Source organism: Nylanderia fulva, unplaced genomic scaffold, assembly GCF_048542155.1.
Source record: "Nylanderia fulva isolate GAGA-0341 unplaced genomic scaffold, ASM4854215v1 Scaffold19, whole genome shotgun sequence".
Classification (NCBI taxonomy): domain Eukaryota; kingdom Metazoa; phylum Arthropoda; class Insecta; order Hymenoptera; family Formicidae; genus Nylanderia; species Nylanderia fulva.
The window spans coordinates 2,613,933-2,630,357 of NW_028190161.1; the positions used below are offsets into that span (position 1 = coordinate 2,613,933).

The 16,425-nt window shown below is 35.0% G+C and overlaps 1 protein-coding gene across 1 annotated transcript in view; it reads left to right on the forward strand.

Annotated features, from left to right (window-relative positions):
- The first annotated feature begins 2,077 nt into the window (after positions 1–2,077).
- Positions 2,078–16,425, forward strand: part of LOC114936118 (uncharacterized) — a 54,160-nt gene continuing 39,812 nt past the window's right edge. Inside the window, exon 1 of the mRNA XM_029309145.2 lies at positions 2,078–4,065. Coding sequence (XP_029164978.1) covers positions 2,742–4,065 — 1,324 coding nt within the window. The 5' untranslated portion in view covers positions 2,078–2,741. The remainder of the gene's footprint in view (positions 4,066–16,425) is intronic.

The following is a 16,425-nucleotide window of genomic DNA, read 5'->3' on the forward strand; positions in this document are numbered from 1 at the left end:
TCATGATTACATCCAATTGCATCGCGCGGACTTTACGATCGGTGCAACACGTTCCGAAAGCACAGAATGTAGGATATAAATGAGTTAACGCTCCCGCAGCGTGCACACAATTTCGGGAATTAAAATTTTCACCGCGGAGCGTCCAATCCATCATAAATCTCATTATATCCTTCAGCCAGTGTACGTTAACGGACGTATCTCTTTACTGATTTATATCCGTCGCGTTTGAGTTACAATGTTTTTTTCCAAGCTGACGAAGTAATCTTCGCTCAAAGTCACGTCCGAGAGCCTCCATTGAGTGCCTCGTGCGTTAATTCGATTGCGAAATATTTTCGCGCCGCACGAACAACGATGACGAGGAGCCGTGCTCCACTTAACAAAGTATCCGCGTGAATAAAGCGTCCGTCTGACAACGCGTGATAAAATTCACGACGTCGTCGCTTATATACGCCGCCCGCTGGCAGACACCGCGGAGCTAAGACCGATTCTAAATTAATGCGGCAATAAATCACGCGAACTTGAAGAGAGAAAGCACGTTTAGAAAAGCTACACGCGTTCGCGGTGCCCGCCTAAATTTATCGGCGTACCGTATTTACCGTACGCTCGCATCCCTCTGTCTCTCGCTTCATATTACGACGGCAACGACTTGCGGGACGACGACGGAAGCTTCATCTCTCTTACCCGCAAACCGCCGCATGGAATTCGCATATATCATCGGTAATAATGTCTCCACCACCAGGCGAGCGCGCCTGGTCTCCTCTCGCTGCGACACCCTCCTTCGATCAGGCGCCAACCTCTCGAGTTGTTATTCTCGAGGAGAACACGCGGGAGATCATATTATTGCAGACACGCGCCATCGAACAAACCTATTTGAGCATCGACCTCGGATATAATCCATCGCGCGAGCGAATTTTTACGATTTTCTCTTCCTTCCCCTTCTTCGGAAAAAAAATCGAGGTCGCTTTTTTCGAAAGATCGGTTTCTATCGTTGCTGCCTCTATAAAACCATGTGCCATTTTTCTCATTGAGAAATTCACCCTGCTTCTTTTTCTTCTTGACGCCATTCCAAGTCGTATCTCATTGTCTTAGATATGTAGCTACGCTTTCCGCAGTTCGTTACGACCGACCGATTACACACGTAAAGATAGGTCAGGTACTGCACGATGAGAGGCAAATGGGATACAATATTATCACAAAGACGACTCTATTCGTTGAAATGAACGAGAATTCTCTCGAGACGACAATTTCTCGTCGTGAAACAAATTGGGACATTCGACGTCAAAACAGCGTATAATACTTTGTTGTTTTAAGCAATGCGGTCTGGAGAAAAAGAAGCTCAAATATTATAAAGAAGAGCGACTTGAGAGAGAATGCTATTTATAAATATGTAATTTTTCAAAAAAAAATATTCAAATGCATACTAGAACATTTAATTGTAATTATTAAAATATTAAGAAAATTAGTCAAATATTTATAACAAAATATTTTTATGAAAGATCTAAACATTAAGAGAATAAAAGTATCATAAATCATATAAAATGAACCGATAACTCTAATATATTATAATTATTTAGTTTTATTATTATTTATTAAAATTAAGAAAAAATATCCAAAAGTACTTTTCGAGTTACAAAATTATATTTTTTAATACGTTTCATGTACTTATTGTTACAGCTTTATTTTTTTCAAAATTATTTATACGTAAGTCAACCTCTCATCATGTTGTTCCTTCATTATCAATTTTATTCTGTACGCGAAAGACTTAGAAAATTTTATGCATGTGAACGAAGGTTGGCGTAAAATATAAATATTAAGAGCTTGATCAAGACCTAAATCTACAAATTCGCAGGAAGTATTATAAATTATGCGCGCGCCATAAACTTTAATAAGAACATATGAGCACGCGACACGAGTGCTTACATTGTAAACCAAAAAAGCTGGAGAACGCAGCTTACGCGATTCGTCGGATAGTTGCAAGCATGCGCCTGCCATCCGCGAAAGCGAGAGGGAGAGAGAAAGAGAGAGGGTTGATCGCGAATAAGCAGCACGTGCGTAACAGTCATCCTGGCGCATTCGCCAGGATCGCTTGCACCACGGAAGTTATCTCTCCATCATCGGATGTTACAGATCATTATCTCGTGCAATTTGCAATCGCACATCGACGCCTAAAACTTACGTCACTCGCGAAAAATTTGCATCGACGGCTATATCACTTCATTATATTCTTCGTCGCAAACATCCAATTTTTTTGTTCAATTAAACACTCGTCTTAATTAAATAAAAATATCTAAAAAGAGATATTCGCGAAAGATCTTGAGAGAATTTATTCGATATTGCGCACAGATTTATTTTGGTTTATTTTAAACGCACACATTCTAGTGGACATATATAGTGAACGTCGTAAACGCCGGTGACACCCATAAAACATGCACAATTACCACGAAGAATACACGTGTGTGCGCGTTTTGCGCATATACTGCATCGAGAATGCGATTCACTCGCAAATTACACTTAAGTATTTACGGCGAATTTTTTTGTCGACTGTAATTCTTATTATTCTCGCCCGGATACAAACCGCCACTTTAATAAGGCGGATCGTCGTATCCTCATCATCTTCGAGAATAAGAATTATTTGTCCGCTAAAGAATTACACTGGAAAGGATTATTCTGGATACAATGCGCTCGTCTAAGTGACCTAAAGACCTAAATATAGAATCCGTAAAAATTTCTGGCAAAGCACGATGAAACGCAGACGGAACAAAATGAGACATAGCAGTTCCTGGCCCGATCGAGCACCGAAAACAGTGAAGATGCGTATCGATCCTTTATCTCGTGCCTTCACTATTATCCCGGCAAGCCGCGAAACGTTATATCGTTTGGAACAAACTTCGAGCAAATCCGATTGCCTGGAAGAAGTCATTCTCCTAGATCGATACTCCTCTAAAGGAATCGCGTCTGTGATGATAAAACGAAAGTTAATCGATGGAAAACCTATATCTATAAATAACAAACCCGCGAGCACCGTTGAAAATTCATCTGACGTAATAAATAACGAGACGAAAAGTAGAAAAAATGCCAATCGATATTTTATGCCACGTAGTCTTTCATCAATCGAGACTACTGCAATTAATCAAAACGCTGTTATTGTGTTGGAAGAAAATATTTTCCGAGATCAATTAAGATGTAAATCAGATTTTTTCGCGAAGAACGACGAAGCAAAAAATACAGAGGACATTAAAAAAGCATCTCTGCTGAGAACGACGTCGGATACGACGGATATCGCCAAGTTATTTCCGAAACATGTCCAAGAGGAGCCCGTAAATACAGCGACACGACTGACAAACAAATCCCCTTCGTTCGCGGAGACTAACGCCTTTGATGTAATAGTAAACGTTGCAGATGAGAGCTTGCATGCAGCCAGGATCGCGCAAATAGATAATTCACAAACACGAGAGACGAATGGGGTGAGGATGGAGCGTCAGACTGCCATCTCGCCCGCATCCTCACCGAGACAGGCTACGTCATCGCCGCCGCATATCAAGGTGGACGACTACGACGATTATGCGACATCCGTTTCATTCTCGTCGAAAGGGGATTATCACGCCTGTCCAAAGTGCACGTCCGAAGGTCTCCTTCGCTCGCAAATCGATCCCTTCTGTTCACCGTCGCGAGGCAAAAAAAACGACGACGCGACGGAGGTGAAAGCGCACGGTTTTCGACGCGATGACTCGATCAAACACGAGAAAAAGGAAGGGTACGATATACGTCAAAATAAAGATATCTGGTACGCGGGATGCTTAATCGGAGAGGCAAGAAATGCGAATGGCAAAAAATTGCCTCGGCAAAATAAAGACGACGGCTTGTTGCCAGCACGACCGGCTATAGACTTCAGAAAGGAGGCTACTCTCAAGCGACATTACTATCCCGAGGGAGGTTGGGGATACGTCATTGTCACGTGTTCGGTGCTGGTGCATTTTATCGGGGTGGGTCTGCAACTTGCCGCGCCCGGATGTTGGCATACCACGGCGGAACGAAAATTTCGACATCCTCCACTGCATAGTGCAGGTAAGAAATCAGATATTCCTCACGCATCGCATATTAATTCATTTTATAAAAGTTCAAAAGCTTGCATAAATAAACGCAATCTTTAGTACATATATAGCTAACCATTTTAAGTAGCTCCTATTATTATTATTTATATCCCGCGTCAATAATTAGTAACCATCATGACATAGATATATTGCATATATATATTCAATATGTTAATTGCGAATAAATGCAAATATAATGCAAATACACTTATGGAAATTTTGGTTTGCCATAATTTCAGTAATAAAAAACTGGATTCATCAAATTCTAAAATTGCAGTATACCAATTCTATAGAAAGGTATATTAATAAAAGATATATAAATAATTAATTAACTCACTCAAAGTTGTTCCGCCGTCGCCCGATGCCTCCTAAGACCTGCTCCTTCTCCTTAGTTAATTCTATAAAACAAATTACAACATACTATTAATTTTATGGAAAGATATATTAATAAATATATATATATATATTTATTTATTGTTTATAAATTTATATATATATATATAAAATATAAATATATATAATATATATAAATAAAATCAGAAAGAAATCTGTTGGCCGATTTAAAAAAACATCATATTTATATATATACCTGTAAATAAAGTTGTTCCGCCGTCGCCCAATGCCTCCTAGGTCTGCTCCTCCTCTTTAGATTGTAAGGCTCCATTGATTCACACGCGAAATGTTCATATAGTTTATACAGTTTATTCGCGAAAAGTTAATATATGTTTATGTGGCATTATAGAACGAACGCGCGATACTTTTCTCGGCACTCCCAAATTCTGCGATTGCAATATATTTCGTTTCACGCGAGAATCGCAACACTTGCACTTGAACGCGCGATACTTTTAACGGCACTCCCGGGAAAAGAGATAGCGAGAAAACAGACATTTCATTCATTGCACGGTAATATAATAAAAACGGACGCGCGACACTTTTCTCGGCACTTCCGAATTCTGCGATTGCAATATTTCGTTTCACGCGAAGATCGCGGTACTCTTAGACGCGCGATACTTTTAACGGCACTCCCGGGAAAAGAGATAACGAGAAAAAAGGCCATATAAGGCTTAAAAAAAAACTACTAACCGCGCGCGTTTGGGTATCTTATAGCTTCCCCTTCAGGATTACCCTTGCAAGTACTGAGCCCTCCCACGTCAAGGTGTATCCTTCGGGAAGGTTTCATCTACGAAAAGCCGACGATGCAATATAGGTAAGCTCTAAAAAAATGAGCATACCTATATCGCAACCCTTTCCGTCGATTGATCGCTCGAGAGAAAATTGTCGCTTTAAAATATTCTCTCTTAATTATAAAATAAATTATATTACATATATATAACATATTTGTAATACAAAACAAGCTGATAATTACTAATTGTTTGTAAAAAATAATTGAGTTTCGAAGAATGACAGTGCTACTCGAAATACAATAGAATGCGTACATAGCATAGAAAAAAGAAAAGTACTGTCAAGTTTTTTTAAACACGTGGCTCTAATTCCAAAAATTTTAATTAAAAGAACATTTAATATATTTTGGATTATTTATTAGCGGTTCAATGATATGTGAGTATATATGATAACACGAGTAGTCACTTTTTATCTACTTGATATCTTTACCGCATCGCGTAATGTAATGTGCATATAATTCATGCATTATATATTTTTGTCTCACACATACACACATATACATATATATTAATTCATGTAATATTTACTTTCTCGAAAAATAATGACGTACTATTTATCACAATAGAAGATAAATTTCGATGATAGTATCCTAATTCTGACCCAGATATGTCTCCTTGTGGATTTTGATCACGTTTTATGTAACTATACATACACTCACCCCTCTCTCGAATCTGGTCATAAATAATGTGTTCGCGATATCTAAAGATATGATGATCGCAGAACGAATCGAAGAGATGGAGAAGCGAAAAACCCTTCAGATCTTCACTCAACGTGCGAGCTTCAGATTCTACGAGTACTTATCATATCTGTCACCTGTGGTCCGTAAGTTTTAATCAAAATAAATATATAAAATTGCATTATATGAAATATCAAGTATTTACTTTCTATTGCATTTTGCACAAACAAATAATGATAATGTCTAATAATAATTATTATAAACTACTTTAACAATATAAATCCTAATATACATATTATATAAAACATATAAATTTCATCTTATTATAATATTCTATATGCTCTCTTTATATTAATGAGAATTAAGACATTAAAACACAAAAAATATCGCTATTATTTTATACATACATATATATATATATATATATATATATATATATATATATACCATGTCATCCGCGATGTGGCTCTTATTGCCTGTTTAACACTCTCAATTTATATTTATATTTATATTACAGAGCCTTGTTAAATTCTTAATTAAAAATTAATTTTTAATAATTTTTAGATATGTTGTAAGATATAGATGATATAATTTTAACAGAAATTATAAAATATAAACTCCTTCCCCTTTTAAAATACAAGTTTACAAAACTTCTTTAGCAATAAAATCGTAAAAATCTTGTCTTAAATGAAATCTGCTATTAAGTTACGTCAGAAGCAAATTTCTAAAGAAACTCAACAATTGTGGTCAAAATTGGGGTCGAAGTTATTTTCAACTTAGTACAATACTTTGAATGTGCATTGATTTTCTTGCTGCGGGCGCGTTTTTTATAAGTCAAGTTTTTACATATTGTAATTTATTTGCTCCGTTATGTTGGCGAAATTCGCAGAATACGTATAATTTTGTAATATCTTTCTCTTTTTTAATCAAAGCTCTCGCTCTTCCTCTTGTCAACTACGATATTAATATTTTTCATTTAACAAATAAAAATTGTTCTAATTCTTCAATAATAGCAATAATTTTCACATCTTTCCTACCATTATCAGTTATTCCTCGAAAAAGTAGAGACACGTTTTTCGCGTTCGCCGTCCATTTCTAGAATTAATGCATATGAGCGGAGAAATTCGCCCGCGTAACATCGTGAAACGTACGTGCGAGAAAAATTAGGACAAAATATCGACAGTCGGGACGCGTCGTGCGACTCACGTTCGGCTTCACGCGTGCGGAGCATCGCGATGTACACGCGAAACAACAATGGATTTTACACGATAAACGAAACAGTCCTCGTTGGAAATCCACCGATGCTGTTAGTGTAACTTAATACCTTCAATTTTCGGTTACATGTACTATTGCATCTAAAATTCAATTACAAGAATAAAAATACGATGGAATAACGAGGTAAATGTCGATCCATTAAGCTGAAAAAATATTTCTCAACGTTAATAGTGTAAGTGGTGTGACATTTTTTTATTATCTCATACTGTAAGAGATTTATAAATACGTGAATTGAGTTTAATTTTGGAAGCAGATGAGAATAGAAGATAAACATTTTCTTTTTTATAAAAGAGAATAAAATATCATTGTTCACGATCCCTTCGACATCCTGAAATAATGCAACGGCGCGTGAACGTAACATGACTTGGTCGCTTTCCTAATACAAAGATCCGATTCTGCTGAGACACCCGCCTCGATTATACAAGTCTAAAAAACGAACCGCGAAATGGACGAACGAGCTGACTCGGCGAGCCTGCCGTGCGAGGAAGCTGCTTATCGCAAACGTCGCCGTTCTTATAGCGCGGCTATGAGCGAGGAGAATTCGCTCGACGAAGACGACGAGGACGACGAACCGGAGGAGAGATCCTACCCTCATCGTGACGGTGCAACGCGTGCGGGCTGCTGCAGCGCGCGTAAAATCTCCAACCCGGAATCCGAGAGCGGCTGGTCGACCGAGAGTCTGGTCTTGAAGAGAACGAGGGCGTCTTCCGGCGACATCGCGAAATCATGGAGCGAGATCGAGATCCCGGAGTTGCTGCTGGCGCATCCGGAGATTCTATCGCGCATGATGCGATGTCGTTGCTTTGTCCCGCAATTCTCCGGATGCCGTTGCGCGCAGTGCCAGTATCAACGCCGGAAGATTTCGTCCACGTCCTCCTGCTTCGCCAAAGAATCCGCTCTCCTTCCTCAGGGTGGAGTTGGCGCGAAGCGGAAGGACTCCGGCAACTCCGTGTCGACCTGCCAGAGCTTCCTGCCGCCTTCCTCCGGTAGGAATTCAGCCGGCAGCCTTTATCCCTGCTGCAACGACACCGGGGACAACGGGATGACGACGATGACGACGACGATTCAGCGACGGCACTCGATCGCCGCCGGTCCGATTCCGTCGCGTCGATACCCGGATCAAACGCACTCGCCACGCACCTGCAAGATCGATCGCCCAGATAATCGCGAGCTCTCCGAGCGATCGCTCGTCGGAGATACGATCGGAAATTGCGAGAGCGTCACCGGTGCCGCGAGTATTGCGGAGCCAATCATCGCGAGCAAAACTCGTCCGCGAGCGTCGTCTCTAAAGAGGCAATCATCCGCCGCGTTTCACCGCGACAATTCCGCGCCCGCCGATATTAAAGCGCTTAAGGATAACGAAGCCCGTTTCGCTGGCAAATCCTTCGCGCGTCTCACTGGCGGCGGAAAAAATGCTGAAGCGAACGCTGATGCTGCGTTTACCGCCCGTAAAGGCAGTGCCACTCCAATTACACCTAAGATGATGAGAAGGCGATTCTCCGAACAACTAATCCTCGAGGGAGGCCTCGGGAGCGTCGGCGAATCTGAAAATTTTGTCGATCAACCCGAGAATGCGGACGACTCCTTGACCGCGATAAACGCTCGAAAGAAAATCACGCTTAAGAAGCATTATTATCCGGAAGGTGGCTGGGGATGCGTCATTGTCGTAGTAACGATTCTGGTGCATATAGTCTCTCATGGCCTGCAATTGGCGTCCGGCTTGTTGATAAGTCCGACGATGATACAATTCCAGCAGACAATTCAAAACGCAGGTATGACGTACAAAATTACATTAATCTGTCTAAAGACTATAACTTTAGCTAAACATATAATAATATTTTCAACTTTTTGTAAAATTAAGTTAACTTCTATAAAATGCGGTATCTCTCTGTACGATGGCGTTTTACAAGGCTAAACTTTTACGAGTAAAAAGAGTGAATTTATGAAGAGAGAGCTTGCGGCGACATACATATTGTACATTTATTCGTATATACATACATATATCGTATTATACACACATATACAGAGGATATATTGTTCATAACAATAAATAAGCAAGTTTATAAAAAAAAATTGTAATTTTTGTGAAAATTATATTTTATGTTGCGATTTCACATATTTATTGCTTTAAATGTACGTACGTTGTTTTTCTCGAATCACTCATGTTGATAAACGCATTAAGGAAACTATCATCAGAATCAGGCCGTGTTATACTTAGTAAATGTGTTGCGAGAATGTAGATCATAAATTATGCATAAGGATTAATTCCTGTCGCGTGCCCCAATCATAAAAAAAGTATTAAAGACTATACTTAACTTGGGGTTTTAACAACACATCCTAAAAAAACTCGCATCCGTATATCATAAATAATATGACAAGACACTAGTGTCTCGAATGCATTTTTCATTCCACGTCGTAATTAGTAAATCTAATCGAGACAACGTGCGTTCGTGAGAAGACCGAAGAACTGACCTCTTCCATGCAGAAACTAATCAATCACAGTCAAATGAGTAATCGAGATGCGCGATGAGAGCATAATACGTCACATTACGATCCTCGTTAATATGTAAATATGCGAAATCCGTTATGTCGATTAATATCCGGTTAAGATACATTGCTTGCATTCTGATAGAACTTCGCGAAACTTTCAGTGATCTTTAAAGGGGATGCCTCGGGCCAAGACATGCGCCGTGTAACTGATTCGATACACCTGCAGCAACTGTCGTCTACCGCAGTATTCGCTTGCTATAAATCGCAGCGACATACAAATTTCCCTTTATCTTACATATATGATTTGTTATATGGAGCATACGTGTACGTAAACGTGACACGGATGCATTAATTGCATCGCCAGTTAAGATTAGCAACCATACATAATTCAAATTATTAATTCAAACGTTGAAAACAATATTATTCATATAATGACATACTGCGATGTAATATATCTCATCTCTCGCATATTATTTTCCGATAAAAAATATTTTGATCAATTTGTGTAAAGTTTTTTTAGGAAAAATGTCACGATATGTCAATCATTTTTCAATTGTAAATCATTGTGGAAAAAGAAAGTTTTTTTGTAAATTATTTAAAAAATCAAATAAATTATAGAACTTTATTCTGCAAGTATTTTTAAATAAAATTTACTTTTCAACAGAATTTTAATTTGAAGATCGATTACAAAGACATATGTGATTATTATTTGTGAAAATGTATTACTAAAAATTTTTTTAAATTAAAATAAATAATTTTTCTTAATATTTTTAATAAAGAAAATCAATTTTTATTTTTAAAAAAATCAAATTATCATTGAAAAATAATTTATGAGAAATAAAACATTCTAAAAATGAAAAAGTTTTATTTATGAGAAATCATTATTGCTTCAAGTAATTCATATATTAATTCAAAATGTTCACTCTTTTACACGAAAAAGAAATGTAAAGTGCAATCCATAACATTATTCTTTAATTTATAATATATTAACTTCTATAAGAAAACTTGTAAATTTCTAATGCATAAACGCATTGTTGTACATTTACAATTTCATTAAAATCTGCTTAAAATTGATCGCGACAAACACATCACTCATAATTAATCACAAATAATTTGTCGAAAGAAGCATTGAATCAACTGGAGAAAATTTGAATATTATAATGAAAAACGGAGCAAACAGAGAATTTGCACAGAGCATTTAATCGAATGGTAAATTATTCGAAAAGACTTCATCAAAACATTTATCAAGTAAAAAATAAAAAATCTATCGAAAAGAAAATTGTTTAAACAGAAGAATTTTTATTACAAAAACTTGATTTTATCTGATTTAATCTGATTTGATCTGGTTGCAAACAGATCATCACATTTCGATGACTTTTTCTTGAATAGAGATCGAATAGAGAGAAGAGAGACAAAAAGAGAAAAAGAAATTCTGTTTTATTTATTTTCTTTCAATAAAGTTTTCGTTTAAATATTTGTTTAATCAAATTATATTTAAATTTATTTCTTTGATGAATTTTTATTTATATATCAATAAATTATTTACGATTATCTTTTCATAAAACAAAATTTTCACTAATTGTAAGTAACTTGTCATCTCGTTGAATTTCGTTTTTCAAAAAATTATGTATGTCGACTATGATGCAGCAAATAATTCTGCAAGCATCAGAGACAATTATTTTCCTAGAAAAAAGATTTACTGGCATACGATACTGGCAACTTTGGTCGCACATAAAAACCTCTTACGGAATTCTGAGAAAATTATTGGATATATATGTTGTGTTTGGTACATGCTCAATCGACTGTAACAAATTTAGTTGCATGAAATAAATGGTAGCAAATTAATTCTAGCAGTCCAAAACTTTTAATCTGCCTTCATGCAAGTACGATCATGTTTACGCTCCAATAATACTTGCAAATCTATAATTCTGGCACATTCACAAGCAGATATATGTAGTAGATATACAGATACACATTTATTTGGATCAGTTTGAGTTTTAGTATTTTTAACAATTCTATTATATTAATCTATTTCTTATAAATGGCATAAATGCGATACTTTTTGCAAAATATTAAAAATTATTACGCATAATCGCTTTATTAAAATCAGATTTTATATGTATAACATCTTATATGTAAAATCTTGATATTATATCAATAATTTTTTAATAAAATAGCTAAAGCTTATAGATCAGATTTTGTTTTACCAACTTATACTAACTTACCGACAACTTGATGCTTAAGTATGCTTACCAAGGGTTGATCTACTTTAGCAAAAAGAAATTACTTTGCACAAGTATTTGTGAAAAAAAACTATTATAAAGTTACATTCTCTCTTTCGTCTGTTTAAACTCGCTTTATATAAAAATGATTTTATTTGTAATATGCACTTATCTTAAACAATTCTTTATACAATAGAATACACATTTCTCTAATTGAATAAGTTATACCCGATGATAGTGTATATGATATTATACAAAATAAATATCAAAATTTTAATATCAATAAAATCAAATAACTTTATGAGATATTTTTATGAGAGTAAACATTTATATCAGTAGCATTGTTTGTTTATCTTCATGAAAATACTTATAAATTTATTAAATTAAACAGTACTATAACCAAATCAATATCAATAACAATTGAAGAAAATCTGGTGCTATTATTTTGAAAATCGTTAAAGAATATAGACAGTATATATGTATATATCAAGTTTTTTAACTTTTCAGTTTTACAACAATTAATAAATTTTATTGTTATTCGTAAAATATCATATCAGAACTCAATGTAAGAAATATGTACCAAATATTATATATTTGTAATTAATTCATGATCAACTACTACTGTGAAAAAGAATATTTTTATTTTACTCAAGCTTGAGTTATTTACGGAATTATATTAAAAAATTTTGACATTGTGCACTGTAATCCAAACAAGCAATAAAGAAATACCAGTGGTTTCATTATGATCTCCATTCTGTTTTTAAATCTGTCTGGGGAGCAAAGGTAATTTCACATAAGAACGAAAGTCGCTCGTATGGGCATGAAACATACTTGTTTTTCATGTTTTACTCTACACTCTACGCGGTAATGTTACATAGATTCTCAAATGGTTATCGTCCCTAGAATGCTGAGAGTAACATTTGTTTTTTTTCTTTTTCAAACTAATATAAATAGCTAAAGATCAAGATAATGATTTATTATTTTTAATCATCTAGATATATAGTATAAAAATGTTGTATGAGTATATAAAATCTTATAATATAATATAAAATATATTTGTAGAAAGCTTTAATCTTAAAATAACTAAGATAAAAAATGTTGTTCAAAAATATAATTCATATTCCAAAAATATAATTGAATGAAAATTAAGTGCAAGTCTAAAGATAAAACATTATATGTATATATATGTGTGCTAATAATAAGATATATGTTTAAAAATTTTTTAAATTAATCGTCTCAATATATAAGCGAAAAAGAAAATTCAGAAAAAAAATAAATAAAAAAGATATATACATTATTTTGTGACACATCTGTCAAGGCTTTAAATTTATCACGGTTAACGATGCCTGACTCGAATACTTTTCGACGCACAATGAAAAGAAATCGCGAGAACACGCTTGTTGCGAGCGTGACTAATGATCTTAGAGACGCAGCCGTCGAACAAATCGATATACATACGTCGCTTCACTCTGCCGAATCGCGCGAATAAGCAGTGATAAATGTGTCTCGGCTGTCGTGAATGCAAAGTACTTCAGATTAACAGATAACTGTAGTTTGCTGTCTGCAATCACACCTACAGTTGCCTTTTAAAATCGACTGTCTAAAGAAAATAAATACTGTAAAATCCAAAGTAAAGATGAAATATTGTGTAACAATATGATCAATGTGCACAGTGTAAAAATTTACATTTGCAAATGTATACTTTGGAGGTCGGACAGGGATGTTATCGTGTTATGTTATAGAAATCCTTACGAAAAAAATATCTATGTAAAATTTGGCACCTTATTTTAAATATACGATTGTTAAAAATAAAGTACTGAGTCACATGGATAAAGTAAAAGTTCTTTCCGAAAATACAACCTATATATCAAAGTCAAGAAAATCGGAGCAAAATTTTGCGTCATACAGAATGATAAAAAATGAGTTAAAAATTTTTATATAATAATTATTTTTATATATACATACATATATATATATATATAAACAAAGAATATTTTTTATTTATTTAAATAAATCTCAATCAATTTAATTAACTTCATAACTTTGAATGGAAATAATTATTTTAGAAGTGATTTATTGCATACTATTTCTCTTCTCGTTTTTTTAATTATTGCATAATTAATCAGTGTTCATACTTATCGTTATTATTACACGCAAGATGCGTCTAAATATATACGAAATGGCAAATATAAATCGTAGTCACTTGACACGTATTAGAAGTGATAAATTCATCATAAGTAAGTTATTGAATTGCTAATTTTATCGATACATATTCCAGCGGGAGACATTTGCATAATTATGCGACACATAATTATCAGAGCCTTACTATGCTAAGCAAGAAAATAGGAGACCTCGAGTAACGTATCCAAAAATGTTCACAGATGGTACTCGCTAATAAAAACGATAAAACCGGATGTGCTTGTATCGAAATAATATAAAATCCACAAGAGCATGCAACCAGCAACTAGAAAAAGTCGTAAACGGAACAAATACAAAGTAGGAAATGTAAGAAGACGCAAACAATATGCTTGCAAAAAACAGCGAGAACGAAGGAACAAAGTCGGCTAAAATTAAAATGCATCCTCTAGTAGTTACGAATGACTATGAACAGACACTCGGCGAATATTCAAGAGAACCGTATCAGCTATCGTACTTACACATTTAACGTGCATCACACTTTTGTTTTATACTTGAGAGATCACAAAAAATTAAGAAGCAACATGAAATACACTGAAAGATAAATATAATCCTTAAATATATCCGAATGCAATTCAAAATACATATATTAATTATAAACATATAAATAGTGAAAGATCAATAATTTCTGTTTAAATAAATTTGATCAAAACCTATAATTAAACTATGAAGAGTATAAACTATAATTAAAATATAAAGATTTCAAACTATATACTCTAAGAATTTATACAAAGTAAAATTTTCAGCGAAAATAAAAATTATCGATAAAAATACAAAATTATGGGATTATTTTAGATAGATATTAAATTGACGAACTTGCAACCATCTCTGTCTGCCACAAACGCGGACATATACAGACGCATAGGATACAATCGCGTCGTCGTAAATTTGGGTATCTCGCGATATGCAACTTCTAAGATTGCTGTTGATTCATTTCAGCACAAGTACATTCCTTTTTCTCGAATATATAAAAGCAGCTAGTTCTTCCCTTCTCGTTCTCGTAAAACTTTATTGAAACTGGTGGCTGTCTTCTACGTACAAAAGTTTATAGTTCGCGAATATGCCGACCATACACGAAACGACAAATGAAATGGAATCGGCGAGGTCGGTTAATGACATCCGAAAGCATTCTGCAATGACATCGTCGCAATGCTCGCTCGACCGCGCCTGCCGAATCAAGTTTTACTTTCATTCGGTGAAAGTGGTACCCCCCGGTTGGTCTCTGCAACGAGTTTATCGGACGCATGCACTTTTTCCCTCGTTCTCTTCTTCCTCTGCTATCGCGGCGTAGTGTAATAAACATTTTTCTCTTGGTATCCTCCCGGAATAATATCGTCTTTTTCTACGACTGCGAGCAACGCTACACCACATCAATTCTTACAAGTTTTTTTACAAATACTTTTTAGAAATCTTTTTTTTACAAATCTCGCAATAAGTTTTATGACACGAATCTAATTGTATCATTTCAAAAAATTTTGTTGGTTTAATTAATTTTTCAAAATTTTATCCTCTCATGTAGGTATAAAAAAACAAGAAATAAATGTTTAATTTATTATATGAGTTAACTCTTTTAGATTTAAAAATCCAAAAGTTAATTATTGAAAATTAAATTTCTAATTATTACGTTAAATAAAATATGATTTTTGTGATCATGAAAATAATATAATTTAATTGATTATTTCTAAAAGAAAACTTATATATATTGTGCTCCTATTTTGTAGTAATAATTCAAAATAAAAAATTTAATAAAAATTCACAATTGCATTAACAATAATGTAACATATGTACAAATTAGCAATCACATCATTAAAATTATAGATGTTATATTTATCAAGGTATATTTTGGGATGATCTCGGATTCAAAAAAAACCAAGGCGTCCAGCGAAATGTATTCTTTTATTCCATCGACATAATTGGAGCCGTTGCAGCGAAGCGAGGAAACGAAATACATAACAATGTAAACCGTGCAAATCGGTGATTTCGCGGTTATGTACATACAGATACATGTAGGACCTATACTATTGTTCTGCGACGCGGGCACCGCGTTTAATCCCGGTCTCATTTGATTTTAGATGAACCCTATCCGACGAATTCCTCCGAGAGAAACTCCATTCTATCCAACTGCCTCTATATACTTTTCTTACACATACGCGCATCGAAGACACCCGTAGTTCTTGTACGCATTTCCGCTGATCCGGTCTGGAAAAACCACCGGATCGAAGCTCGCGTACGTGAGTACCCGGAAAAAAAAATTAGCTACCATAGCTAAACTTTAGCTGTCCATATATTACAC